This window comes from Paecilomyces variotii (assembly GCF_004022145.1).
Source record: "Paecilomyces variotii strain CBS 101075 chromosome Unknown C8Q69scaffold_2, whole genome shotgun sequence".
NCBI classification, from domain to species: Eukaryota; Fungi; Ascomycota; class Eurotiomycetes; order Eurotiales; family Thermoascaceae; genus Paecilomyces; species Paecilomyces variotii.
The window spans coordinates 3,730,695-3,757,407 of record NW_021167141.1 but is presented as its reverse complement, the minus strand read 5'-3'; the positions used below and the strand labels follow the sequence as shown (position 1 = coordinate 3,757,407).

The following is a 26,713-nucleotide window of genomic DNA, read 5'->3' as shown; positions in this document are numbered from 1 at the left end:
CAGGACTGTCTTTACCTTCTCCCGCTGAAGCTGTTTATCTTGTTCTACGTACTGTAGAAAAGAAGATATGCCGGGGAAAACTGAAGAGAGTAAGGATACTTATTCTCGAGCCCGACAGTGATACTGCCCCCCATGCTTCCCCCTCCACCATCTGTTAATATATCGGAGACTCTTCTCCCTTACACCCTTGCCCCGAGGTAGCATTTCCGTAATCAGGGATAGCATAAGTTACAGACTCATCCGAATACGGAGTGGGTGTATCCAATAAGCAAGATTTTCTCCCGCATCCTCCATGTTAGTTCTTTATTTTTCCTCTCGTGGGAAACTCTGACCTCCCCGGCGAGAGGAGACGTGGGGCCGAACATTCGTGACAACGGTTCGCACCGTTAATACTCTAGGCCCCGTTAGTTACTTATCACACACATACCGACAACATCTCCTCGGCACATAAATTAGCAATGTGGGGAATATTCATTGTACGACGCAAGCTACCGCCACGTACAGATGACAATTGTTCCAAAAGCTCCACCTTGACGAGCACTCGTCGATATTAGACGACGTGGGACTGTGTAGGTAAGTACAATAATAATAATATCAAAGGGATCGTCACTTACACAGTCCATCCAGACGGACCGATTGTACGCCCGATGTTGTAGGCACTTGCACTGTAATTGTATACTTAAATCTCACAGGATCTCGCTCGAAGTGGGGTTCCGGGAATTCAGCAGTGCAAATACGCTTCGATACCGAGAGATCATAGACATTGATCAACTCCCAAAAAATCTCCGGTGTTCAACGGTACCAAATGTAATGGTATAGAAGTATACCCATGGCTTCACATTGAATAACAATCACCCATTCTACGTTCATGACATGGCGGAAAGAATCCTCCATTATCTCACAGACTACTGTAGTAGGTAATTTGACCCATGTAGCCGTTTAGATCACAATACAAGGATATTCTACCTCTTGTTTCGGCGATGTGGTACTAATTGTCCCACATGACCGACTCTGCTTTGTGGGATCCTCCACCAGTGCTCACATCGCCTATAACACTTTGGCACTAGGTGTCTAGCAGTAGGCGATCTCCCTTGACCTTCCACACTGGGTTAGCTAGTCGGACTGCGGATAGTTACTGTTAGTTCGGTACTTAGCCTGCCGAACCCTCCTAGTTGGCTTCAATCAAAGCATCTTTAACGGGAATTGTTAAGCAGCTCGAGATGAAACACAGCACAGATTACATATAGCACAGTTCCTCTCCATCTAAAGAACCAAAACACGAAACCACTAAACGATAAGTTATCGCGTAACCGCAGCCGTTGTATGTAACTATCTATATTATTTGTACAGTACCTACATAATAACAAAAATGGCACATATCCTACACAAAACTGGACCAGTTTACGTGAACGGAAAGAAAGCGACAGATCAAGTTCAGTTTCCCAACACCGCTGTCTTCACCGGTTTTGCCCGTCCTTCGCGCATCGAAGGAGATATATTCGACTTGGAAATCGAAGGGTCGATCCCAAAGGAGATCTCAGGAACCTTCTATCGCGTCCAGCCTGACCATCGCTTTCCCCCAACATATGAAGAAGATATTCACTTTAGTGGAGATGGCAATGTCACCGCGATTCGTATCGAGAATGGCCACGCCGATTTTAAGCAACGATACGTCCAGACAGATAGGTTTAAGGTCGAGACGGCGGCGCGGAAAAATCTCTTTGGGAAATACCGCAATCCGTACACTGATAGTGAGGCAGTGAGAGGAATCCTTCGGACAGTGTCGAATACAAATATCTTCTTTTGGAGAGGGACATTGCTCGCTCTCAAGGAGGATGGCCCTCCATTTGCCATGGATCCGGTGACGCTGGAGACTATTGGACGATATGATTTCGAGGGTCAGATTCTTGCTCCAACCTTCACTGCCCACCCAAAGATCGATCCGGATACAGGTGAGATGGTTGCCTTCGCTTACGAAGCTGGTGGAAACGGACAGGATGCATCCCGAGACATTGTCATATGGACTATCGACAAGGAAGGCCGCAAGACGGAAGAGTGTTGGTACCAGGCGCCGTTCTGCGGGTTCATCCATGATTGCACGATCACCAAAAACTACGTGATTCTCCCTCTGACGCCGCTCAAGGTATCACTTGATCGGCTTCGTGAGGGAGGAAATCATTTCGCGTGGGATCCGAACGAGAACCAAATCTATGGCGTTTTCCCTCGCCGCAATGCAAAGCCAGAAGATGCAAGATGGTATCGGGGTCCAAATGCCTTCCAGGGCCATTTTGCCGGCAGCTATGAGGATGAAGATGGGAATATAGTAGCGGATCTCACAGTTGCAAATGGCAACGTATTCTTTTTCTTCCCGCCAGATCCAAAGCTCACTCCCCCGTCACCAGCAGCTGAAGCCGAGGAGAGGAAGGAGATCAAATCTCCAACGACCCGTTGGGTGATCGACCCCAAATTACCGTCCGACACGCTCATTTATCCACAGATGGATCTGGATAATTCCGGTGAATTCGCGCGCATTGACGAGAGGTTTATGGGAAAACGATACTCCCACTTCTGGCAGCTACTCATTGAAGGCACCAGACCTTACGATGGTGCAAAATGTGGCTCACCGGCCGGCGGGCTGTTTAACTGCCTCGGTCATTTTAACTGGGACACAGGCGAACGTGATGTGTGGTTCGCCGGGCCAACCTCGACTCTTCAGGAGCCTGTTTTCATTCCCAAGAAAGAATCCCAAGAAGAAGGAGTCGGATGGGTTATTTGTTTCGCTAACCGTCTCGATGAAATGAGGAATGATATCTTGCTCTTCGACTCGTTGAACGTCGCCCAGGGCCCTATTGCTATCATCCGTCTCCCAATGAAACTCGGGCTTGGTGTGCATGGGAATTGGGTCGATCAGGACGAGATCGAAGCATATGCCAAACGTCGTGCTAGTGGAGGAGATCTAGGATCGTTGAAACCCGCCGAGCAGCCTCTTCCCTGGCAACGAAATGCCGTTTTGCCTTGATGAGATACATTGATCTGATTTATGAAATAGCCCGTGAGAGTGGTGGAGATTGATACGTAATTTACTGGCCGCGGGGCGGTCGTACAATAATTTCACAACAGGTAAAGCAGGTAACCTGTTACATTCCACGAAGAATAATTTGAATTGACAAGCTATTATCAGAAGGACATCTCATGTCTAGTCCGTTTCCAGTTCACAAGAACTATGCAGCCCTATATATATCCTCGTGTAGATTAATGGACCGACTCGAGCGTTGATCTACGTGACGTCTACCCGTAAGTCTGAGTGCGTTTTCACCCCGGCGTCGAAAAGGCCAGTGGAATTGCTCATTTATAAATTTCACATTAACTCTGTGCCATTTTGGATTCGGCAATATGAGCTTTGCTTAATTAATACCTCCTTTTTCTTAATAGTAATATAGAGACATGAATAAAAAAATGCCCTCCTTGTTTCCCCAACGCCTATAGCTATGCTAAAATTCCCAACGATGCACGTAGAACGGATACTGAAAATTCCAGTCATAAAACCGTCAACTTCGCACAGAATCATGCTTCACATAGACCGAGTACATCCTCTGGTAGCGTCCAATCTTTCATCAAGTCGTTGCGCGTCTGGAATTGTACCAGGAGTCCAGCCTCCATGTGCCAGGTGATATGGCAGTGGAAAGCCCACATTCCTGGGTTATCACTGCGAAACCGGATGAGAGCCCATCCGTAGGCGTCAACCGTCACGGTATCTCTCCGTAGAGGATTCGTCGTGTTAAGCGACCCATATGTGTGCCAGGGGAAATATTGCTCTGGGGATGTGGCCATGACCCAGAATTCGTGACCGTGGAGATGGAAAGGGTGCGCTCCCTCGTCCATGTTCGTTATCAAGAGATCGACTACCTGGTTCTCAGGGATGCTGATAATATACTGGTTCTCGAATCCATACGAGGGGGCCACTCCGGTCGTATTAAACGTCTGGTTTCCAGAACGGAGACCCGAAACTGCGGTGTTCAAAGTCGGAACGTCGGGAACCGTCCATGAGACTGACTCGTTGACGTATGCCCGAGATAAAGTATACGCTCCGATCATAAATGCGAATTTGAGAGAGTAGACCACATCAGCTGGAGGTGGAGATTCCGGCTCAGCTGGGACGAGTAAGGTGGAATTTAGGTCTTGACACAGGACATTTCTTGCATCTGACCAGTCTGTGGAGATTCCCTCTTCCGGATCGGTACTGGTGTTTGTATATGTTAGGATACCCTTTATAGCGGGGTCGAGAAGGGGATTTCTGGCCGTGAAACACAAAGTGTTCATGTCTACACGGATCCAATAATTTCCCGCTTCTTGATCAGCTGTCAGAATGACTGAATAACGCTGAGCAACAGAGATCTCAAGCCGATGCACTTCTAACGGTTCCACCATGGTGGCGTCTGCCTCGATAACTGATAGAGTATGGTTATCTATAGAGAACTGGAACTCCGCGAATCCGCCCGCGTTGATCAGTCGAAGACGGTGTCTCTTGTTCCTTTGCACTGGGATCGCTGCTCTGGTGGAGTTGTCGTGGCAGATATAGCCACTGGCAGTCGCCAGAGATGAACAATTGAAGCTTAGAAATGTCAGCTCCGGTCTTACAGTGACATATTTCTCAAAAACTTACTAGTTGGTCCCCTGCAGAAGACCATTATCCGGGACAGGTTCATTGTTCTCATTCCCAGGGGCAAGGTACCCGGGGATAAGAGTCGAGGAAACGTTGTGATAGTAATCTTGGAGAATCACAACTTGATCATGGTCATAAAGCTCTCTGAAACGAGCTTCTTCCGGAGAGTGGACTATGAGAGGACCAAAAAGACCATCCATGTACTGGGTGGAATAATGGGAATGGTACCAGAAGGTTCCATATTGATTTTCGACGGTGAAATTATAAAGGAAGCTCTTTCCCGGAGGGATAGGGCACTGGGTGATTCCGGCAGTGCCATCCATCCAGTTGGTACCGTTTTGAAACATCCCATGCCAATGCATAGAAGTAGGCTCGGATAGGTGGTTTGTCACATTAACCACGATCCGGTCTCCTCGGTTTGCCCGAATGAGAGGGCCTGGAAATTGCCCATTAATGACAAACAACTGTCGAACGACCCCTATGAGCAATCGATTAGCTTCAGGCTCGCATAGAAATCAACACATTACAAGAGCTATTCGATACGTACCATCGGGAGCTGCGGTGACCTCCGATAGTACGAAGTTATAGTTTCGTGTCGTAGGTTCGGCATCGATATCCCAGCTATCCATGTCCAAATCATACTCGGACATGTCCCGTCTCCATGGCGGCAGCGTTGGAGAGCTGGCAGTGCCGCCGCTTGTATTGGTTTCTACCGGAGGCACGGCAATGCGCTCATGGTTTAGCCTCAGACCCAGTCCCGAACAAAGACCGGAGGCAATGATGATGAAAAGAGCGAATGCGCCAGATATTATCAAAGCCAGGCGAGTTGGACCTTTCTGCTTTTCGACGGGTTGCCCGTAACTCTTCTCCCGCGCTGTACTCCCAGTGCCCATACTTGCTGATATGCGCTGCGGCGCCTGCTTACGCTGCAGGTACCAGCCCGGACATCGGTCTAGGAAAACTATTGCTAAGAAGAGAAAAATCGAAAGGAACTAGTTATGCTGCGCACGACGGTGATCAGAAGCTCATCATTGCTCGATGCGCGTTTCCAGACCGTGGTCTAGGTGTGCGGAAGATGCCGACAATCAAGTGGAGTGGAAGTTCTTGGAGTATGAAATACGAAGCTTCCTGAGAGCTTCGTTTACCACACAGCGACAAGAAATCAACGGCATAGGGTATGCGGCCGGTTATCCGCAAGATCTTTCGAAGATTGCTGCGGAGCGACCTCGACAGCATATGTTCCTCACGAGGCGCCGTCCCTCGCTAACAATAATATAACAGGCCTGTGGACAGCGTCCATTCCAGCACGTGCGGCATGTTGGAAACACGGATTCGTCCGCTCAAAGCAATTCTAGTGCCGGGCCAAATTGCTCTCTCACCCCGATGCCCAGCGAAATCAGGGAAGACCTCCAGATATAGCAACGAATCGCCTGTGTTAATTAAAAATCATGAGTTCTAGAATGGGAAACCCCTCGGATGTCACTCGAGGATGCTCAGAGGACCGGCAAGGGTATTCAGATTAGCTCCCGATGATGTTTAACCGCAGAGGGCTAGTTGGCATGCCGATTGTCAAGTAAGAAGTTCCCTGCAGACATCGTGGTGATGCTTCCCGATGCCATTCCTTCGCAGCAAGGGCAACCCACCTGGACAGTCTCCATCTGTTTGCTGGGATATCTGTTAATAATGATTAACTCCGCGGCCACATTATGAGCTCTCGGAACTTAACCGGGATCTAAGAGTCCCTGAACGTGCACGTGGTGGGTTTTACGGGGAGACCGCTGAATAGATATACATATAAAAGCGATCATACTCTGATCATTGTCCTCTGTATCAGTGACCAACTCTCCTCCGCTGACAGACGCCAAGATGAGAGCTTCCATCGCGAACATCCTCGCCACGGCGAGCTTGGCCTTGGCTGCCACCAGCACTGTCGAGGAGCCGACCCTGCAGGAGATTGAAGCTGCTGCTGCCACTACGCTCCCACTGAGCCCTGTCTCGAACGTCAAGGGTGTCGCCTTCAACAAGTTCTACCAGATCTGGCTGGAGAACATTGTAAGTATCTAATCGTCGATATGACTCGCAGCTATACAGGCACGTGACTAATGAAGTATACAGGACTACTCCGCCGCAGCTGGTGATCCCAACCAGCAATGGCTCGCCAAACAGGGCATCACATTGACCAACTACTGGGCCGTTACTCATCCGTCCGAGCCGAACTACTGTGCTTCAGCCGGTGGTGACACCTTTGGCATGGACAACGACAACTTCAACCAGGTGCCCGCCAATATCTCCTCCATCGCGGATCTGTTCGATACCAAGAAGATTGCCTGGGGAGAATACCAAGAGCACATGCCCTACCCCGGTTTCCAAGGGTTCAACTACTCCAACCAAGTCACCATGGCCGGAGATTACGTGCGGAAGCATAACCCGCTGATCCTCTACGACTCGGTCACCCAAGACAACAACCGACTCCGTCAGATCAAGAACTTCACCAACTTCTACGAAGATCTCGAGCATGAGAAGCTTCCGCAGTACGCGTTCATCACCAGTAACCTTACTAACGACGCGCACGACACCACCATCACCTTCGGTTCCAAGTGGGAACGCGGTTTCGTCCAGCCTCTCCTGGAAAACGAATACTTCATGAAGGACACTCTGCTCCTGCTCACCTTTGACGAAACCCACCTCTACCCGACTGGAAACAGGGTCTTCAGCATCCTCCTCGGCGGTGCCATCCCCGAGGAACTCAAGGGAACCGAGGACAACACATTCTACACTCACTACTCCACCATCGCCTCCCTATCTGCCAACTGGGGTCTCCCCTCCCTCGGCCGCTGGGACTGCGGAGCCAACATTTTCGAGATCGTCGCCAACAAGACCGGCTACGTCAACTACGAAGTCGACACGACCAACTTATACCTTAACCAGACCCTCCCCGGTCCCTTCTCAACCAACACTTACTCCACGTACACCCCCGACTGGCCCGTCCCCGCCACTTCTGGCCAATGCTCTGCCGGACACGGCATTCTGGAACAGGTCAAGAAGACCTGGGGTCATCTGGAACCGACTTACAACTACACTAGCCCGTTCCCCTATGACACCAAGACCGGCTATAATGTCGATGTGACTGCTACGAGAAAAGTGGGTTCATCTTCATGTCTTCGGCTGAATAGCAAATGATATATGGGTCATTATTGATATTAACGTTTTTTTTCCCCCATCTATAGGAATCGAAGCAAGAGCAAAAGCAACACCATGGTCACTAGGCTTGAAGCTATAGTATATCCAGCAGGACTCTCCTGAGATGGGTACATGTATATAAATAAGAGAGAGAAAAAAAAAAGAAAGAGACACAAAGACGAAATACATCTATTGATATCCAAGAGCTTGATAGTTATATCCATATTATATCTTTGCCTTTATATCTACTACTACGGAGGTTACCTAAGATAACTCCTACGCCTATTAAAATAGAATTGCTATATATATAATTAACTATAATATAAATATATAAAATACAAGTAGTATCTATTCAGGATTCCTTATATTCTCACAGACAACTCCCAGGAGTTAAGGATATAGTATATACTTAACCTAACATAGGTTATATACCACTATTTGTCACCCCAGAGTATTATTATTATCTAGCAAGCTAGCTCAAAGACTTCTATTCTACTCTACTCTATATCTAAATATATATACTACGGTGCTGATTTATCCTTTATCCACTCCCAGAGGACCAATTATTCTTTATATTTATTTATATGTATATATAATATAATATAATAGTATACTTATAGTATAGAGGATTTAGTAGTATAAGGTTGATCTGATCTGATCTAGTAGATGCAATATTGTTGCTTTAATTATGTGTCGAACCTTAAAGAGCACGGAAGCAAGATCTGAATTGCCAGCAGGACTCTCCTGAGATGGGTATATGTATATAAATAAGAGAGAGAAAAAAAAAAGAAAGAGATATAAAGATGAAATATATCTATTAATATCTAAGAGCTTGATAGTTATATCTATATTACATCTTTGCCTTTATATCTATTATTACGGAGGTTATCTAAGACAACTCCTATGCCTATTAAAATAGAATTGCTATATATATAACTAACTATAATATAAACATATAAAATATAAGTAGTACCCATTCAGGATTTCTTATATTCTCGCAGACAACTCTCAGGAGTTAGAGATATAGTATATATTTAACCCAATATAGGTTATATACCACTATTTATCACCCCAGAGTATTATTATTATCTAGCGAGCTAGCTTAAAGACTTCTACTCTACTCTACTCTATATCTAAATATATATATTATAGTGCTGATTTATCCTTTATCTACTCCTAGAGGACTAATTATTCTTTATATTTATTTATATATACATATAATATAATATAATAGTACACTTATAGTATAGAGGATTTGATGGTGTAAGGTTGATCTGATCTGATCTAGTAGATGCAATATCGTTGCTTTAATTATGTGTCAAACCCTAAAGAGCACGGAAGCAAGATCTGAATTGCTTGCTTGAACTCTAGGTCTAGGAGGGGGGGGGGGGGGGGGGGGGGTTGATCCCATATTTATCTCTAGCATATAAAGAATCTAGATCCTAGTAATCTAGTAATCTAGTAATCTAGTAACTAGTAATCTAGCATAATCAGGATTCAAAAAAAATCTGCCGCAAATAGATGATTAACAGATCACCTGGCATTTGCTTTATACGCCGACAAATTGCATAATGTGATAACTAATAATAACTACCTGTACAGTAGAGTATATAGAATAGACTGGACTAGATTCTAGAAAACAATTAAATAAAATAAAACACCTCAATTATCGTCATCAAGTGACATGCTATTTGTATCTCCCTCCAGTCCCTACGTATGTACACACATTAGGTACATACACAAATACTAAGTCTATACGAGATCCATACCTATGAACTATAATCATCTAAAAAAAAAAAACATACTAAAACCAAAACAAAACTACATACATATAATCCATTCCCCAGACCAGTCCAGCCCTACATGGACTCAGCCTCTCGCATACCATACCTTATTCTATTCAACTTCCCGACCGGTCCGGAACCATCACCCCGATCACCAATCATGCTCCTTCTGCGCCACAATGTGATCGGGAATGTGAGGCGAAAACAAAACCCCCATCCACAGTCAGATCTAGCCACAACGCACTGTCATCGCATCGGCCAGATCCGACAAAGGCGGCTACGGCCAGATCGTCCCGTTTGCGGTGGGTGAGGGTCCAGATGCCAGAAGCATGCGGAACTCGATAATTGATGCAGGCCCTCTCGGCAGCCCGAGAAGACACACATCGGGATGGGTGATCATTCGGCCGGATAATGCGATTGTCGTTGCCACCTCGACTGGGCAAGCGATGCCGACGAAAGTGGCTACGATGTCGGAAACTACGACAGGACTAACTTAGATACCGCAAACGAATACCAGCGAGTTTGTTCAATCCGTCAATTCATGCTAGCTTCTATCGCAACTCCAACCCTAAACTAAACATACAGGTCTAGCTGATACAGTATGACTTTTTTGGTCATGCAACGCGAATAGAGCAAGGACAGAGCGAAGAATGGAAATGCAAGATGAGGTATCATTGCCAGCTTCAACGCTGGAGCAGAGATGGTGGCCGTCAATCGACGTGAGACATGACAAATAGCTCAGAAGAGCAGATCCCCGGCGGGTTTCGCCTGTACGTACCCCAGACACTGGAGTAGCATTAAACTGTAGACTCTTCTACAAAAAAACAAAAACACCAGAAAAAAAAGAACTACTCTTCGGACTCGGCCAGACTGCCACGGCGGGAGTTAGCCCGGGAGTTGACCCGGGAATTGGCCCGCGAGTTGGCCCTCGAGTTAGCCCGCGAGTTGACGCGCGAGCTCGAGGCGTGGCGACTGCCCATGGCCTGGCGAATGCGCAGGTCCTGGGCGGAACGGGCAAAGGAGTGGGCGCGCAGAGCGGCAGGGCGGACAGGACGGCTGGGATCGCCAGACACCTCGGCCGCCGTCTGCTGGCGAGCGTCATCCAGCTGCTGGGCGAAGGGAGAGCGCTTTCGCAGCACAGGTCCCTTCCAGTAGATCACGTAGACAGCCAACACGAGGAGGAAAGAGATACAGAAGAGGATCGTCGAGGCATATTCAAGATGATGCTCGCCACCAATGTCTGTGACGGGGTCAGTATTGATTGATGCTGCATCATAATAGATCATTATCTAGAAGAGGAAAACAGAATAACTTACTCTGGAAGAAAGGTGTGGCCGGAATGGTCAAGACACCGGCCAAGAAATCACGGGCCCATCCGTTACCGCCGGTGGCGGAGGCCGAGTAGGGACCATAGGCACAGACCATGTAGTCGATGGTAGCCATGTAGATACTGTAGTTGGCAATGCCGACAATGGCAGAGAAAATCATGCTACCGATCCAGTGGACGGGAGGTCCCAGGCTGGTCCAGGCGAAACCGATCAGACCGATGGGCAGACACGGGGCCGTGTAGAGCAGCCACCACAGTCGGGACTCGTACTGGGCCCGCTCGTCGTCGGGCTTGGCGGCGCGCTCCTTGATGTTGCGCTTGATGGCGGGGATGAAGGAGAACCAGGCGATGAAGTAACCGACCAGGATGGGAATGAACGACAGACCCAGGGCGATGGTGCCAAAGCCCCACTGGCTGTACACCAGCGAGAAGGACTGGATGAACATGAAGATGAGGGCGTCGGAGAACCCAGAGAGCAGCGACAGGGTCAGCACGATGGGCTCCGTCAGGAACATCTTGAAGGGACGGATGAAGGTAACCAGAATCTCGTGGACCGACAGGCGCTCCGACAGGGGCACCAGCTCGTTGGGACCGTAGAGGTTGGGGTTCTCGCCGCTCTTGCGCTTCTTCTTGGCGATGCGGTCCATCAGGACGGTGGAACGGGTCTCGGGCACCAGGACGAAGTGCAGCAGCTGGACGAACCCGCCGAAGATCAGCTGAATCCAGATACACCACCGCCAGGGCAGGAATTTCTCGATGAAACCACCGATGACGGGTCCCAGCACGGAACCACCGACGGAGGAGAAGACGACGAAGGCGACGGCATACTGCTGGGTGTCCGACTCCCACATATCCGCAATCATACCCAGGGTGACTGAACCTCCGGCCGAGGACAGACCGCCGAGGGCACGGCCGACCATGATGGAGGCAAAGTTGGGGGCCAGGGCGACGGGCAGCTGCCAGATATTGACGAGGAACAAACTGGCCTGGAGGATGGGCTTGCGGCCCAGCTCCTCACTCCAGGGCGCCCACAGCTCACAGCCAAAGGCGTAGAGGACGAGGAAGATCATGGCACCGCAGCGGGCGGCCTGCATGCTGACATTGAACTCCTCCGAGATGCCGCCGAGGGCATTGGAGTAGAGCGAGGTGTTGAAGTTCATGGAGACCTGGACCATGAAGATGACGGTGAGGATCATCCACTTCTTCCACGAGGGAAAGGAGTAGCCGAGCTGCTCGTAGCACTCCTCCTCGGTGATCTCGATCTTGCCATCATCGCGTTCGTCCTCCGCCTGGGCCTTTTCGAGGGAATCTATGATCTGCTGCTCGGCGGCGGGATCGGCCCCCCAATGGGCATGGCGACGCGGCGGAGCGGCCTTGTCGATGGCCTCGGGGCCATATTCCGCCTGGGTGGCCGAGGAAGCCTCAGATTCACGGACCTTCTCAGTCATTTTTTTTGTTTTTTGTTGCTTCTTGTCTCACTGAGAAAGGTGATCCCAGGATCCTGACCCTCAAAGCAGAAAGTCAAAAGAAAGCAAAAAAGAAGTCCCCGGGGCGGAAAGAGACTCCAATTGCCCCCTCCCCCAGAGAAAAAGAAGAAAAAGCAAAAAAAGTAGACAGAGAGAGAGAGAGAGAGAAATCTCAGCTCAGCTCCTTCTATAACTGGAAGGGGGGGGGAGTATATAGCAACCACCGACCCTCAAACAGGCAGGTAGACCAAACGGTGAACTGGACTGATCAACGCCAACCTGCCAGAAGGAGAATTGAATAAATTTGATGGGCAAGTAAGACAACGGAAGACAAAGGAGCAGAAAACCCGGGGGAACGAGACGTTAATAAGAAAGACGGGCAACGGCATTGCGGCGACAACATCGAACAAGCAGAGAGAGAGACTATGGGGCCCCAGTTCGACCGTCCGTCGGGTCAGCCGCCCATCCAAGGACACTGGGCGAGGCCAGACGCCACGGGATTCCCGTTCGAGGCAGCATCGACCAGGGATCGATCGAATTTCAGTCGAGATGCGGAGTAGTTTGACTGGCTGACTGGCCGGACTAAGACGTGGGAAGCCAGTGCAACTCCACCGCAGAAAACGAGGGAACTTGTCTGCATCTGTTTTTTTTTCTTCGCCGCCGCAAGCATCATTGGCGCAGATGCGGTGGGGAATGTAATGCTATCCTGGCTGGGCGGAGAGAGCAACTAGTAGTAGTAGAGTGCGAGAGAGAGAACTCTGGGGGAAGCAGAAAGATGGTGAGTTTATCGATAATATTGGGTGGCTTCGTCGGCGGGCTGGAATGGCCGGAAACAGAGGATGGACGGAAACAGAAGAACCCCTTGCAGAGTATTATTATTATTATTATTATTATCTCAGAAGTAGAAGCAGAATTATCTTGACTGCTGGTCAACAACAATATTGATTTTCTTCTTCTTCTTTTTCTTCTTGTCATTAATTTTGTTTCTCTTTCGTACCAGAATGAATTAATTACATGTACCGTAATACCCGAATTAATTACAATACTAGAGTTGCCGCTAGTGTTGCGCCTTGACGTCACCGTCATCTTCCGAGCCGCGCAGCCCATCGGGAGGCCGAAGAGAAGATATAGATATTATGGAGATATTATGGATTACTTATCCCAGATATTATTATATTATTAGTCGAGACAGAAGACAGAAAACAATCAGGATGACGCTGAGCTGTGAATTAGTTCCTTTTAGTCAGTTATGTAGTTCCGTCCAAGTTGCTCGCGTGGCCCCCCGAACAATGCCGATCACAGCAAAGACCCTCGACTAGCAACCACTCGGCTTTTATCTTCTCTTCGTCGTTTTCTCTTTCATCCCGTTTCTTCTCCCCACAACTGGGCAAGAACAACACGGAGAAAAAAGGCGGGACGGAGGACATTCCCCCGGACGGTTGATTCCCGGAGTACGGAGTAGTAGTAGAGTACGGTAGATACGGAGTAACTAGTACACTACTACTACAGTAGTAACTAACAATCTCTTCTTCTGTCTTCTACAAGCCGATCCCCAAAGCCACGGAATCCCGAGACTCTCGTCCTCTCTTTTGTTGGACACCCCCTCTCTTGCCCCGACCGATCTTGCTTGCTTCCCGACGCCAAGCTTGCCTACCCGTGAGCGATTTGAGGATGTTACTTATGTTGGGGGCACGCTTTCACCAGGTTTCATGGACATGTACTAACTTAGATTCCTTAGTACTCCGTAATAATTACCCTGGTACTCGTCGTATAGTCTTACAACCCCAGAAGAAGAATTCCGGGGAATAAGTAATTAATCATTCAACGCGGAGAATGCCTGCCCATGCGAACGAAGACCGGGGACGAAAGACCGGGGCAAAACAAAGGACCCTCTAAACTCAGTGGGTTTAAATTATTATCTAGTGACACGCGCTAAAAAAAAACCCACGATTTTTTTTTTTTTTAATTCCAACGCTTTCCCCAAGGGGAAGGCCTTCCCCTCGTCTTGTCTGGTCCCAAAACCCCAGGTCACAATGGGAGAAAAATAATGATGATCATCGGCGCCCATTCCATTATTGTTGAATTTTCTAGTTGATAATTATCATGTTGTGTAAAAATCTTAAATTGCCCCCCCGTTCGATTCGGTTCCCGCCAGTTCCGCAACTTCCTGATGGGAATATGATGATATGATATGATATGATATGATGCCCATGTGACTTGATCCTGATAAATTATTACGTCCGATCATGTCATATCATAGCATTATTATCCGGGGTTGGTTTGGTTGGTTGCATGCGCATGGGTTCCGATTCCGAATAAATAAAAAGCCTGGGGATAATAATTGCGGGGGCGAGAGTAGTGAGTCTGGTTAAAACGCGGGAATTATTTTTTGCCCTTGTGTTGTTTGTCTCGCGTGGTTTTTTTTTTTTTTTTTTTTTTTTCGAAGGGGTTAGGTTAGGTTAGGCAGTCAGGCGCTTTTATTTTTTCCCCGTATTTTGGACGCGGGTTGTACGACGTGAAGATGCATGGTTCGGAAGAATCAAGAGGGGAATTTTACTTACTCTGGATGGATGGATGGATTTAATATAATAATAGTCCTCTACTCTGAGATATATATACAGCTATCCAATGGTTAATTAGGATAACTAACTAGTTAGTTAGTTATACGTTTGACGTATTATTAAATAATAATATCTGTCTGAAATAATAATCAGACTGGCATGAAATGTTTTCTACAAGGATGTTTGTTCTTCCTGTTCACCTGACCTGACCTGACCCGACAGCTTCGATCGACCTTCTGATGGAAATCTATCCTGTTGTTCTATACATATTCTTATGTATGCGGCTAATTCGGTCCAATGCAATGCAGCCCCGATCAGGTAGACGATCACGGTCATTATTATTATCATCATCATATTGAAATAAAAAAAAACACATACATAATAAAAGTATAATAAAATAATATCAAACAAAATATTATATTCTACGGTAATACTGATAGATGCGGGGTTTAACTCGACTCTGATATGATTGGCAAAGACAAAAGATCCGAATCAAAGGAACCGGACGCACAGCATAGTCTTACTTCCTGGTCCTTGTCAAAGAAAAAACCGGGGAATATCGGGTCTTTTCTGTGTAACCATCATATTTTACTTACTTCCGTCGTGATTATATTGCCCGAAGATGAGGGATGAGCATGAGGATGATGAGGATTATATGAGGGATTATGTAGTATGACGATGGACGTGATGGTTTCCAAAAGAGGAATATATCGTAGCTACCTAGTAAACTACCTAGTTGGTCGTCTGCAACTATGACTACTACCAATACTATACTACTATATTATGACCAGACAGATGATCGATGCATGGTCTCTTTCTTCACCGCGGTGATTCTCGCCCCCAACAACGTGGCCGCAGGGGTTCATCATGTATATACGTACTTACTGAGTATCTATTCCGTACTCTCCTCTGCTCCAGCCAAGGGATTACGACGTGATGCGCCTTTTATTGGGATTTCCTCCTTCTTCCTACGAGACTGTCACCTCCTGCCCGTTCGCCATCACCATCCCCTCCCCCGCATCGTCCCCCTCGTCCTCGTCCGATTGGAAATCGTCCACGATGGGAAACGTCAACAGCGCGGCCACGCCCCCCAGCCCATCCAGTCGCTTCCCACTCTCGTGGTCTGAGCTGAGCACGCGCACATCGCCGCCCTCGATCTCACGCACCCGGTCCACCAGCCCAACCCAGCGCTTACGCTCGCCCACCTCCTGCGCCCGGAACAGTCGGTTTGAGATGATGAGCACGCCACCGCCGCGGCCCACGGCGCCCTGGTCGACCGCATGTTCCACCTCGCGGGCGCCGTACGTCGCTTTGTTCGTGTCTTTGCGCAGATGCTCCAGGAACTCGTCCATCAGCTTGCTCTCCCGCGCGTACTTGGTGTCCGCCAGCAGCGTCTTCACGCTGGGCGACTGCAGCACTTCCGACAGCGAGTGCAGATACCCGGACGCCGAGTGCACCACCACGATGCTGGGCAGCAGACGCTTCAGCGCCGGCACACTCGTCGACGCAACCGACTGGATGTGTTTCTGGAAGCCCGCCGCGACAAACCCAGGCGATGCCAGCAGGATCGGTTTCACAGCCTCGTTGCTGGCCGTAGCCGTCGAGCTGGTGTTGAAGTCGAGTTGCCGTAATAACGTATCCAGCGTCACTTGATAGAACTTCGACAGGCCCTGTAAGTAACACTCGTCAGTTCCGTAGAATCCGAGAAAGAGGGGCCCTCCGCGCACACACTTTGTCGTGATCGCTTCCGCCGTGTCTTTTGCGCGGAATAGACATCTCGACTTTCTGCTTCAGGATCGTCTGGAACTGGCCGATGAAGCAGATATGGGCCACTCCCTCCTGCATCACGACAGCGACCGCCTCGGCTCGTCGATTCCCTCCTTCATCCACCGCATCGCGCAGCATATCGATCGCCACACTGTCCCATCCCACGCCTTCGCCCTCCGCGCCCACCTCTTTCACCAGCGTGAAGTTGCGATTCAACTCCAGATCCAGCGTGTGATGTTGCCCAACCCTCGTATGCTGCGTCTCGTTCATGATCTGACCCGAGACGTGCAGTTGCGAACTCTGCGGGTCAAAGTCGAGGTTCTTGACTCGGATCTCCAGCGTCAGATGCACCCGCGATGAGGCCGTCGAGCCCGAGTCGGATGTATGCGTGACGCGACGGATTGCGCTGGCTCGCAGGAGATCATTAGGTCGAATTAAATTATATGCGTGCCACTGCAGTCACTGGAGGTCAGACCCGATTCGGAGTACATAGCTGACAATATACACGCAAACATACCATGTCCTCTGGCTCTTCGGGATAGAGCGTAACGGAGCCGGAGCCGTCACGCTCAATGTTGCTTTTTATCATGCGCATGATGGGAAACCACAGTACCCAGTACGTATAGAGAGAATATTATCCAAACAGAACTCCCCGCTTCTGGAAACCTCGTTTGCTAATATTTGCGCAGGACGATAAGAATAATATAGATACAAACACGCTGCTCTGGTGACGCCCGAACGCGGGGATCGCAACTTGAAAGGCGGGACACTTCATGCCGACCACATCGGGACTAGCGCGCCTCTTATCGATAAGGATAGCCCTAAGCCCTGAGTCCGACCTTTCCCGGCCGAGTTTCCGCAAAGACGGAGTTAAGTCCGACATCAACGCAACCTCCGAGACGCCGCAACCAAGTCGTCTTTGTATGTAGTACTAGGTACACTCTCGTACACTCACAGACGATTTCATCCCTTTTCACCTGGGTAATTCCCAATAGGCCAGTCTTACCATGTATCATCATCATGCTTCCAGTACGGCGTTGAACATGACTAGGTACAGTATCTTCACTCCACGCGGAGTTAGCATCTTGATGTTAGAGTAGATATTATTCTCCACTCGGCCCGGCTTGAAATCGGACTCCGCTAACTAATCCTTTGCTGCCCCTCTTTATCGCGCAGTTGGCCGATCAAGGTGCTCACAACTGCCTTGGCCAGACAGTATCAGGTCCAATAGTTATAAAAGCCGGCAGGAGTGCGCTGACCAATACAAATTTTTTTATTTCTTCTTTTCAAAACCAATTTCCTGCGCAGCCTTCTTTCTTGTCTACACGCCGTAGAGTTATCCGTTGTAGCTCGTTGCAATACCGTCATCATGGCTCCCCTCTCGCTCGAAACGACCTACAAGATGAACTCGGGATACGAGATCCCGATCGTCGGTTACGGTGTGAGTATATTTACCCCGTAATTGGAGCCAGTGGCACTTCCAAACCATGCAATCTTGATCAGCGTGTGATGAAACTCAAAGCTGATAATGACAATGAACAGGTCTACCAGACGCCCGCAGAGATCACCGAGAAGGTGACTCTCAAGGCCATCGAAGTCGGATACCGTCACGTAGGTCCATTTTCTAGCATTCAGCTGCACATGAAAGCCATCCGTCTCACATCCATCGGCGCAGATCGATTCCGCAAAGTACTACCAGAACGAGGGTGAATGTTCGAGAGCCATCAAGAACTCCGGTATCGACCGCTCCAAGATCTTCTACACCACCAAGATCCCCGTCACCGAGGTGGGATACGAGAAGTCCAAGGCCGCCATCGAGTCGTCTCTGAAGGACGCCAACTTCGACTACATTGACCTGTACGGTTCCTTTTCCTGTTGTCTGCTTATCCGGATCACCATCCAGGATTGCTGACGCGAACTCGCAGGATCCTCATCCACGCCCCTGGCGGCACGAAGGAGGACCGTGAGGGCTCCTGGAGAGCTCTCCTGGAGGCGCAGAAGGCCGGAAAGGTCCGCTCCATTGGTGTCTCCAACTACAGCGTCAAGGACCTGGACGAGCTCGAGGCGTACATCAACAGTGGAGTCGGTGGTAAGATCGATGTTGGCCAGTACGAGATTCACCCCTGGTGCGCCAGAGAGAACGTGGTCGAGTGGCTGCGAAAGCGCAACATCGTCATCGAGGCCTACTCTCCTCTCGTCCAGGCCACGCGCATGAACGAGCCTGTGCTGCAGAACCTGGCCAAGAAGCACAACAAGACTCCTGCTCAGATTCTCGTGCGATGGAGCTTGCAGAAGGTATATACAAAAAAACCCCTCCTATTTTTTCTTTTTCTTTTTCTTTTTTTTTTTTTTTTTTCCAGATTTCAGGACCAAATAATCCTAACCAACTACCTAATAGGGATACGTTCCTCTTCCCAAGTCCGTGACCGACGCTCGCATCATCGAGAACGCCCAGGTGTTCGATTTCGAGCTGTCCAAGGAGGACATGGACTCCCTCCACACTAACGTGTACGCTCCTGTCTGCTGGGACCCCGTTGAGGACCCTCACTGGCTGTCCAAGCTGTGAGCGTTGATTCGGCGGCAAATTCTTCGAACTACTTCGTCAAGAAGAGTCCCTACAGGTTGGCCGAATGGTGGCATGTATATACCATCGCCTATACATGTAAATAGCCTAACAGACCCGAATTGATGACATGCATGATGAACCATACACATAATATTCCAAAAAAACAAACAAAAAAAAAAACGCCTTATTCCTATTTCTGCACTTTAAAAAGTGATACATAGTTAGATACGTGCACGTACTCACGCTAAGTAGTAGATCCAACGACGCCCCCCTGAGCAGAGGCCATTTTCCCCAGAAAGAGTGGTCTCAACAACTGCATGTCAAGTTAAAGTTAATACTAATTAAACTAATTCCAATAAAAGGCGCAAGCCACTGAGAATAATAATCTGATCCAAGCAACGCCATCTCCGTATGTGCTGACGCTCTGGGCTTTCCCCCTCGTCAATCAATCATGATTGGTCTGTTCTCGGTAGAACGTATCCCCGTTGACGCAACAACCCCAAACGATGGACGGCAGCCCTTGCAGACACAACTTAACTTATTATCATTATTCTAGACTCTCTCTCTCTCTCTCTCTCTCTTTCAATCTTCCAATGCCAATCACCCTACCCCTCCCAATCGACCAGGATGGCGGACAAGCCACGGCGCATTCTGGAGAAATCCAAAACCGTGCGTCGGAGGTATCAGCGCAGCAATAAGCGGTTCCAGTTCACGGCGTCGCAGATCGAGCGGATCGAGCGGGAAGAGGAGCGAGAGCGCCGCGCGGCCAAGCTCCGGGAGAAAGAGAAGAAGCTTCGGGAGAAGAAAAAGAAGAAGGCGGAGAGAGAGGCGAAAGCGAGAGAGGAGAGGAAACGATTGGGATTGCCGGATCCGAATGCTCCTAAGGTCTCGTCGAGTCAGCCGCTGTTGGTGGATTTCTTTGGGGCGAAGAAGTCGCTGCAGCCTGCTCGGGAGGAGGATCGATCACAGGAGTCGGGCACAGAGTATAGTGATAGTGAGGAGGGTGCGGGTAGTGTCAATGGTGACGGGGGACAGGATGCGAGTGAAGAAAAGCGAATAGAAGGGGAGAGAGCGGATGCTGATCGGAGTAATGCCGGACAGGACAGTGAAGAAGGATACTGTGATCTGGCTGATGAGGGGGATTTCAGTGAAGCAGAGACGGTAGTGCTGCACAATGAGGAGAATGTGAATGATAACACTGTCCATGTTGCATTGAGGCAGTCTTCGCGGGACCAGGTTGCCAGTCACCTCCTCCAATCACTAGGTGATTCCTTCGAAGATGACACGTCGAGGTTGCTACAGGATCTCCTCCCTGACGAGCTGGACGTTGATGATTATCTCGCGAAAGAAGAGTCCGCAGTCAATACGCAGCGCTACACTGCCGGTACTTCAAAGATGACTGCGAACGAAGGTTCTCTATCCACCCCGAAGATGGAACATCCATCGGGAAACGGTCATAATGAAAACGCCACTAGCTGTGGTCCACCGGCGACAAATCTCGAAGCAGCAGTCGATAAACATTCCGAGCCAACGGCGGCAGACCCTCCAGAAATGCCCATTGATATCTACCAAGATCCAGAGGACATACTCGCCGGTATATCAACTCAGGACCTAACCGATGGCGATGATGATGAAAATGATGACTTCGATGATAAGGAAAATCTACATCCGAACATTGTTCGAGGACAGCGCCCTCAAGTGAGAAACACACCTCGTCGTCCGAAGCCATATAGCAAGCTTCAAGCAAGTGCTGAAAGAGAGCCACTATCACTCCTCAACCGGGACTCTTCTGCAGAAGTAGACGACGACGACGCATTACGGAAGTCGCCGTCCCTCAAACCGCGCCAGAAATACACCCCCAGGGACATGCATAAGATAGCGGGTATGCCATCCCGATCTTTCAGCGCACCGGCTTCACACCCTTCCGTACAGGCGAGCCTTTCGAGAACTTACTCAATCACTGATGATGACGACGAATTCGGCGACCTTGACCTTTCACCAGAAGAACTCGAGGCTTTAGGAGCCTTGTAGTCAGTCCATCCTGCTATACCATTCTTACTCATCGCCTATATCAGCAATTACGGACTTCATTTTGCATATGCGCGTTCAACATTTGGCTGATATTGATATTTTTTTGCATTCTTGGAGTCGACTCAACGGATGCTACGACCCTACTTCCACATCACATCATACTTCGGTATGATAACTCGGTATAAATTGGACTAAATGGGGTTCTTATTTGGCGTTTTTTTTTTTTTTCTCTCAAGCACAGTTTTGATTCTACAGCATCTGTAGAGGAGGCGCAATATGTATTTTTGGTTTAGTTTGTTCGTTGGTTCGTTGATGATAAAACGTTTTCCACAAGATTAGATAGATAGATAGATACCCATTTTCTTGTTTTATTTCAGGATCATTCAACTTCTTTCAGCATACATTGTATATATGTAGTAGTCATCGTTATCAAGAATTACACCGGTTTCACAAATATAATTGTGTTCCGGTCTCTCTTGCGGTGGTAATGTACATACATGGTACTTAATGGTTAGCTAAGTTACAGATTTTATTGGTTATAGTTTAAATCAGTAAAGGCAGTGACCATCTTGTTGAGACCCGGAGTGGATGCTGGTATAATCTAATCTATTTGACTTAACTTGAAGGAAGAGATTCTTAATACTTTTTAGCTTGTTTACTTCTTCTCCATGAGGCAGCGGGATGGGGAAATGGATGTTCACGAGGAGCACAAGGGTTATGGAAGAAATGAGAATGGAGGATCGATCAGACGGAAAAGAAAGAAGAGCTGGATACGTCCTTTACTTTGGTCCGATTCGGTTCGATTCCACGTAACTCAGACGAATAGTCTTTGCCACGCCATGCCATGTCTGTTTGAAGGGACGGGGGAAGAAGGGCAGGGTGTATACACCCCAGGGGTGAAAGCTGTAGAAACACAATATGGCCTTAAGTTGTTGTTGTTGTTGTTGTTTTTTGGTTTCTTTTTTTATTCTGGTAATCGAAAAATTTTTCTTTTTCTTTCTCTTTCCCAGAATTATTCATCCCATCTTGGTTCCTCTTGTCTCCCTCTCTCTGCCGTAGCCCGTCTGGTCGTTATAAGCCATTGTCATTGGTTAGAATGAACCTTTTTGGTGATCCAACATTTCAATCCATTCCCACGTCTGACGTTACATGCCCGCTGCGACCGGAAACCCATCCGTCTGGTCTCATTTTTGCAGGAAAAAGGAAAAGAGAAAACAACATTTCAAAGGACTTTGGAGTTCAGATTAAAAACTAATTTACTCCTCGTCCTCCTCCTCCTCGTCAACGGTGGTCTTGGCAATGCGGTCCAGATCCCGCTGACCGGCCTGGGAGATGCGACGGCCACCCTTCTCCTCGTCCTGCTCGAGGACACCAATCTTCTCGAGAGCCTGGAGGACCTTGCGGTCGACACCACCGGAGGCGTCAACGTGGTGGGCGGGACGAGAGCCACGGTTTTTCGTGGAGCCGTGGACCTTTCGGAGACGACCGACACCGACGGTCTTGCGGAGGTAGATGTGACGGGCGACAGCGGCGGCGCGGACGTAGAACCTGAAAACGACATCCATTAGATAACCGGACTTTCTTCGCAGAGATGATAAGAGGATAGATATATCGTACCAGTCAGCGTTCTGGGGAGGGAGCTCGTTGGAAGCGGAGGTCTTGACAGTGTCAACCCATCCTATTAGACGAAGAAATATTAGCAAGTCATTCACAACCAAAAAAAAAAGGGGCGACACGAGGAAGCATAGTGGTTACGAACCAGGAATGGGAAGCTTTCCCTGACGCTTCAAGAAAGCGGAGTAGGCCGCAATGAACTTCTGCGCCTGTAGTCGATAAATCCTGTTAGCACATGTCGCATCCCAGAATCCATTGCGTTTCTGCTCGTTCCCTAGACCCGTCCGTGTGCATCTGATATCGCCTTTTGCTTTGTCGCGAATCCCTTGCGGTCCCTGCGCGCCTTTTAATCCCGATTATGTCCAGCACAATCTTCTGTGTAGTCGATATCGAGAACCTCCCCAACTCCAACCAATCCAGTATATCCTGATCTTGTATATCGACCATGTCTTCGTTTGTTTCGATTGTCCCTCCTCTTTCGCACAACGTAGTCCAGGTCCAGGGAAAACAGCGAGCGATTTCTTGTTTCTTCAAAGAGGATATCTCAAGGTGCAACTTACGTCCACATCGCGAACGGTGACACCACCCATGATTGCGACTTGTGACCTCGAAACGGGAATCGAAGGTATACGGGCTTGGAGAGGAAGTCGAGGAAGACGGATGTTGTCGTCGTTGGGTGTCGGGTCAGGTCGAACCTCGAAATTTCGCACGCACACAGAAACAGGAAGACCTTTGGGGGCTCGGGTAGAGTGTCGTTGGTCCGCTTCTGTGTGGGCGGCTTCGCTTAGCCTGTCAGGGTTTAGCGTTACCCTAAGCTGCGAATAGCGGCCTCAGGCAGCCACGGGGCCTTGTTTGCCTCAGGCCTTCTTTCCTCGATTTTCTAGTCTGCGCTAACTACCATATCCATATCTACTGTAACACAGGGCAGGTCGCCGTCCTCTTTCAGACGAAGGGATAAAACGGTCATAACTGACTGACAATCATAATTATCCTTATTAATCCTTATTAATCAAAACTAGTCCGGTTCAACTCATAATAATACAGGTGGTATCAACAATCGTCACTCATAATTCTACCAGAAACCAAAACGCCTGTATAACCCTTTCCTTTAAGCCAGATATCCAAACGACTCAACTACACTTGTTCTAGAGAGTGGGTGCCCTCTTGAGGCCAATACAATACCGAACAAAAAGCGTATCAATGAAATGTTCATGTCGAATCCCTGGAGGTCGTTTCCTTTGAAACTCATCGATCGCGTCCTGGACGCTGTAACCGAGCCGTTCGATGAGGTAACTGACGATCAAAAAGCCGGTCCGATTGAACCCATAATGGCAGTGAACGCCGACCAGCGGGCGTGGACGACCGCCGTTTCCGTCTCTTTCAATTTGATCTGTTATTTCACTCTGCAGCCGGTCAACCAATGCGATGAAATCTCTCGTCTCATCCACGGTAGGCGGAATCTTCGACACGGTCGGATGTTTATGATAGTGGATCCCGCCCTTCTCCAGCTGCTCCGGGTTGTAGACTGGGTTTTCGTGGCTGATATCAATGACAGCGTAAACTTCACCTCGGTGCGCCTGGGAGAAGAGAACCGGGTTATGCTCCTCGTCTACCTCTCGGAGCATCTTCAGAGCCAGGAACGTCCCTGCGATCGGCTCTGAGAAGGGAGGGACCTTCTTCCACTTTGCAAGGTTCTTGACATCCCACTTGCCAGACGTGTTGAGGTGCTGCAACTGCCATCCAAAGTTGAGCCTTTTGTCAACATGCTTGACAAGGAACTCTTGTATCACACCCGCAAGAGTACGGTAGGTTGCTCGATCGTAGAGTAGAGCATGGGAAGCTGGTGCTGGAAGAATGGTGGTCTTCACAACTCGCTTCACTTGTCCGGACTGAGCCAGCGCCTCCTTCTCTGGAAGGACAGCCTCACTGTCTGCTAAATCGAGTCCAAACTTCTCGTCGTGAGCGCGCGCGTCGTATGGTGCTTCTTGCTGATCATGCACCCTAGATGCGTCAGGCAGAATTGCGCTCTGGGTACCGTCCATTCTAGTATCAACCTCATTGCTTCCAAAGTAGGCGAGCAGTTTCGCGATCTCCGAAGCCTTCGTGATGGCATCCGCTTCACCCGCCACAAGGAGGACAGGGGCCTGGACTCCGGACCATATCTCTTTGCCCGGAAGGCCTCCAGTAGGCTTGTCACCATGGTAGTCAGGAAGGCTACCCCATGCCATACGTCTCCAGACAGGAGTTCTGCTTTGTTTGTTAAATCGAACCTGAAGCTGTCTCGTATCCGGGTCGGCGTCCTTGCCGACAAATCTCGACACACTGTGGCTGTTCGCACCACCGCGTCGGTCCCACCATCTCCAGAGATCAAAAATCGGTCCTGGTATCCAAAGCAGTCTGCGGAAAAGCCTGACTTCGTGAGCAGAAGGTGGGGATGCACGCGGGCACACCGCTATCAGGCCTGCAATGTTCTTTCGCAGCTCCGACTGTACCGGTGACGTGGAAGAGGCTATCAGGGCAGACAACGAGCAACCCAGACTATGGCCTATCAGGACAACCTGCTGCCCGGCCTCCTTGTCACGGTAGGTTTCAATAGCGGTGATCAGCAGTTCAACCAAAGCTTCTATCGAGTAGGCATCCCAAGAGGTCGGCGCAAAAGACGACAGGCCGCATCCTGGAAGGTCTATTCCGAAGCAAGGGCCGATATTAGACAAGCTTGTCAGCAGAGGATGGAACTGAGCCAGGGATCCACCTAAACCATGCACAAATACGAGCAAGGGGATTGGAGCTGGTTTGGATGGGAACTTTTCCATATGAGGGTGAGGACAGAAGAAGGTTCTGATGTAGGGATAAGTAGCCACCGACGTGGTGTACGATACGTATGAGGAATGCTTCTTGAGAAGCCCAGGATCCGTATTGACCGCTGTAAAAGAGAGTAAGCATGGACATGAATCACCCGAAAATTCTTGTGAGACAGCTAAGACTCACCACTTTGCGTTAAGCCTTTGTATCGCGGAATGAATGCCTTCGCCTTAGCAATGGCTTTTCTCCTCGCCGACGAAGTAGTGCTGTCGATGTCCTCATCTTCCGAAGATGACGCCGCCCCGCTGACTTCAGATGATTTTCTGTACTTTGGACGTTCCTGTTGCCGGTCCTGGGCCCTCTGACGGGACCGGATAGTGGACAGCAACCCGCAGCCGACCATTGTAGCCAAGACGGTAGTCACACAGAGCAGATTCCCCCAGCTCAGGCCGGCATCTTCACTGCCTAGGAAAGTTTGGAATAGCAGAGTCCGACTTGTTTCCTGGAAGCGCGAGATCTTCCGGGACAGAGAAGAAGCAAAGCCTGCCAGTGATAACTGAAGTTCCGGGGCAGATGCCGGACAGGATGGGATTGAACTGTCCATCAGCACGTCGGCGGAGCGAGGCCGAATTTATGACAGAACGCAAGCCTCACTGCCCTGACCACAGGAGCCTCACTGTTTCTCGTTCGGGGACGTGATGTCCTCGGGGAAGAACTATTGGACTCCGTAGATCTGGAAGGGTTCCAGATGCGTCTCCCGCGCGCTGATCACCGCCTGCGTTTCTGGAACCCGGTCCTGAGAGCTTCAGCAACGGGGGCGGTATGGCGCTTCGTAGAGGACGGATCGCTTCTGATAGTTACACCGGTTGCGCGGATAGAATGGAGACGTCGCTTGCTGCGTAACTCGATATCCGGCTTCCAAGCTTCCGGTGACTGGACAAAGCTCGACAGC

The 26,713-nt window shown here is 49.2% G+C and overlaps 9 protein-coding genes across 9 annotated transcripts; 4 read left to right on the top strand and 5 right to left on the bottom strand.

Moving 5' to 3' along the window:
• Positions 1-1,197: 1,197 nt before the first annotated feature.
• On the top strand, positions 1,198-3,322 carry C8Q69DRAFT_174761 (putative carotenoid cleavage dioxygenase). Its single transcript, XM_028625805.1, has 2 exons — positions 1,198-3,120; positions 3,182-3,322. The coding sequence occupies exon 1, from the start codon at positions 1,370-1,372 to the stop codon at positions 3,017-3,019; it is 1,650 nt and encodes a 549-aa protein (XP_028488168.1). The 5' UTR covers positions 1,198-1,369; the 3' UTR covers positions 3,020-3,120; positions 3,182-3,322.
• Positions 3,323-3,564: 242 nt separating this feature from the next.
• C8Q69DRAFT_442676 (multicopper like protein) lies at positions 3,565-5,556 on the bottom strand (the record flags this gene model as incomplete). Its single annotated transcript, XM_028628860.1, has 3 exons — positions 3,565-4,612; positions 4,664-5,141; positions 5,211-5,556. The coding sequence occupies 3 exons, from the start codon at positions 5,554-5,556 to the stop codon at positions 3,565-3,567; spliced, it is 1,872 nt and encodes a 623-aa protein (XP_028488167.1).
• Positions 5,557-6,285: 729 nt separating this feature from the next.
• Positions 6,286-7,864, top strand: C8Q69DRAFT_174745 (phosphoesterase family-domain-containing protein). Its single transcript, XM_028625804.1, has 2 exons — positions 6,286-6,715; positions 6,779-7,864. Exons 1-2 carry the CDS (start codon positions 6,530-6,532, stop codon positions 7,841-7,843), a joined length of 1,251 nt encoding a protein of 416 aa, XP_028488166.1. The 5' UTR covers positions 6,286-6,529; the 3' UTR covers positions 7,844-7,864.
• A 2,204-nt stretch (positions 7,865-10,068) lies between these two features.
• C8Q69DRAFT_174733 (putative MFS multidrug transporter) lies at positions 10,069-12,526 on the bottom strand. The gene is made up of 2 exons (XM_028625803.1): positions 10,944-12,526; positions 10,069-10,867 (listed from the first exon to the last, which is right to left on the bottom strand). The coding sequence occupies exons 1-2, from the start codon at positions 12,400-12,402 to the stop codon at positions 10,476-10,478; spliced, it is 1,851 nt and encodes a 616-aa protein (XP_028488165.1). The 5' UTR covers positions 12,403-12,526; the 3' UTR covers positions 10,069-10,475.
• Positions 12,527-15,661: 3,135 nt separating this feature from the next.
• C8Q69DRAFT_459218 (eRF1 domain 1-domain-containing protein) lies at positions 15,662-17,564 on the bottom strand. The gene is made up of 3 exons (XM_028630060.1): positions 17,266-17,564; positions 16,713-17,201; positions 15,662-16,651 (listed from the first exon to the last, which is right to left on the bottom strand). Exons 1-3 carry the CDS (start codon positions 17,341-17,343, stop codon positions 15,950-15,952), a joined length of 1,269 nt encoding a protein of 422 aa, XP_028488164.1. The 5' UTR covers positions 17,344-17,564; the 3' UTR covers positions 15,662-15,949.
• An 87-nt stretch (positions 17,565-17,651) lies between these two features.
• C8Q69DRAFT_459216 (aldo-keto reductase) lies at positions 17,652-19,505 on the top strand. Its single transcript, XM_028630059.1, has 5 exons — positions 17,652-18,189; positions 18,291-18,359; positions 18,424-18,605; positions 18,674-19,043; positions 19,147-19,505. Exons 1-5 carry the CDS (start codon positions 18,118-18,120, stop codon positions 19,312-19,314), a joined length of 861 nt encoding a protein of 286 aa, XP_028488163.1. The 5' UTR covers positions 17,652-18,117; the 3' UTR covers positions 19,315-19,505.
• Positions 19,506-19,833: 328 nt separating this feature from the next.
• Positions 19,834-21,792, top strand: C8Q69DRAFT_459213 (hypothetical protein). The gene has a single exon (XM_028630058.1). It carries the CDS (start codon positions 19,942-19,944, stop codon positions 21,343-21,345), a length of 1,404 nt encoding a protein of 467 aa, XP_028488162.1. The 5' UTR covers positions 19,834-19,941; the 3' UTR covers positions 21,346-21,792.
• Positions 21,793-22,523: 731 nt separating this feature from the next.
• Positions 22,524-23,659, bottom strand: C8Q69DRAFT_174634 (40S ribosomal protein S19). The gene is made up of 4 exons (XM_028625802.1): positions 23,520-23,659; positions 23,105-23,168; positions 22,963-23,023; positions 22,524-22,893 (listed from the first exon to the last, which is right to left on the bottom strand). Exons 1-4 carry the CDS (start codon positions 23,547-23,549, stop codon positions 22,602-22,604), a joined length of 447 nt encoding a protein of 148 aa, XP_028488161.1. The 5' UTR covers positions 23,550-23,659; the 3' UTR covers positions 22,524-22,601.
• A 264-nt stretch (positions 23,660-23,923) lies between these two features.
• Positions 23,924-26,643, bottom strand: C8Q69DRAFT_174631 (hypothetical protein). The gene is made up of 2 exons (XM_028625801.1): positions 25,948-26,643; positions 23,924-25,882 (listed from the first exon to the last, which is right to left on the bottom strand). The coding sequence occupies exons 1-2, from the start codon at positions 26,363-26,365 to the stop codon at positions 24,105-24,107; spliced, it is 2,196 nt and encodes a 731-aa protein (XP_028488160.1). The 5' UTR covers positions 26,366-26,643; the 3' UTR covers positions 23,924-24,104.
• Between the last annotated feature and the right edge of the window lie 70 nt (positions 26,644-26,713).

Excerpts from the sequence above, each read along its gene's own strand:
- C8Q69DRAFT_174745 (XM_028625804.1), top strand. The coding sequence starts at position 6,530 with ATGAGAGCTTCCATCGCGAACATCCTCGCCACGGCGAGCTTGGCCTTG. Across the intron at positions 6,716-6,778 it reads AGATCTGGCTGGAGAACATT|GACTACTCCGCCGCAGCTGG; the intron begins GTAAGTATCTAA and ends TGAAGTATACAG.
- C8Q69DRAFT_174634 (XM_028625802.1), bottom strand. The coding sequence starts at position 23,549 with ATGGGTGGTGTCACCGTTCGCGATGTGGAC. Across the intron at positions 23,169-23,519 it reads TCACCGTTCGCGATGTGGAC|GCGCAGAAGTTCATTGCGGC; the intron begins GTAAGTTGCACC and ends TATCGACTACAG. Across the intron at positions 22,894-22,962 it reads CCTCCCCAGAACGCTGACTG|GTTCTACGTCCGCGCCGCCG; the intron begins GTACGATATATC and ends TGTCGTTTTCAG.
- C8Q69DRAFT_459216 (XM_028630059.1), top strand. The coding sequence starts at position 18,118 with ATGGCTCCCCTCTCGCTCGAAACGACCTACAAGATGAACTCGGGATAC. Across the intron at positions 18,360-18,423 it reads TCGAAGTCGGATACCGTCAC|ATCGATTCCGCAAAGTACTA; the intron begins GTAGGTCCATTT and ends CCATCGGCGCAG. Across the intron at positions 18,606-18,673 it reads AACTTCGACTACATTGACCT|GATCCTCATCCACGCCCCTG; the intron begins GTACGGTTCCTT and ends GCGAACTCGCAG.
- C8Q69DRAFT_459218 (XM_028630060.1), bottom strand. The coding sequence starts at position 17,343 with ATGCGCATGATAAAAAGCAACATTGAGCGTGACGGCTCCGGCTCCGTT. Across the intron at positions 17,202-17,265 it reads CCGAAGAGCCAGAGGACATG|TGGCACGCATATAATTTAAT; the intron begins GTATGTTTGCGT and ends CAGTGACTGCAG. Across the intron at positions 16,652-16,712 it reads GCGGAAGCGATCACGACAAA|GGCCTGTCGAAGTTCTATCA; the intron begins GTGTGTGCGCGG and ends TGTTACTTACAG.
- C8Q69DRAFT_174761 (XM_028625805.1), top strand. The coding sequence starts at position 1,370 with ATGGCACATATCCTACACAAAACTGGACCAGTTTACGTGAACGGAAAG.
- C8Q69DRAFT_174733 (XM_028625803.1), bottom strand. The coding sequence starts at position 12,402 with ATGACTGAGAAGGTCCGTGAATCTGAGGCTTCCTCGGCCACCCAGGCG. Across the intron at positions 10,868-10,943 it reads GGCCACACCTTTCTTCCAGA|ACATTGGTGGCGAGCATCAT; the intron begins GTAAGTTATTCT and ends ACCCCGTCACAG.
- C8Q69DRAFT_459213 (XM_028630058.1), top strand. The coding sequence starts at position 19,942 with ATGGCGGACAAGCCACGGCGCATTCTGGAGAAATCCAAAACCGTGCGT.
- C8Q69DRAFT_174631 (XM_028625801.1), bottom strand. The coding sequence starts at position 26,365 with ATGGACAGTTCAATCCCATCCTGTCCGGCATCTGCCCCGGAACTTCAG. Across the intron at positions 25,883-25,947 it reads CAAAGGCTTAACGCAAAGTG|CGGTCAATACGGATCCTGGG; the intron begins GTGAGTCTTAGC and ends TCTCTTTTACAG.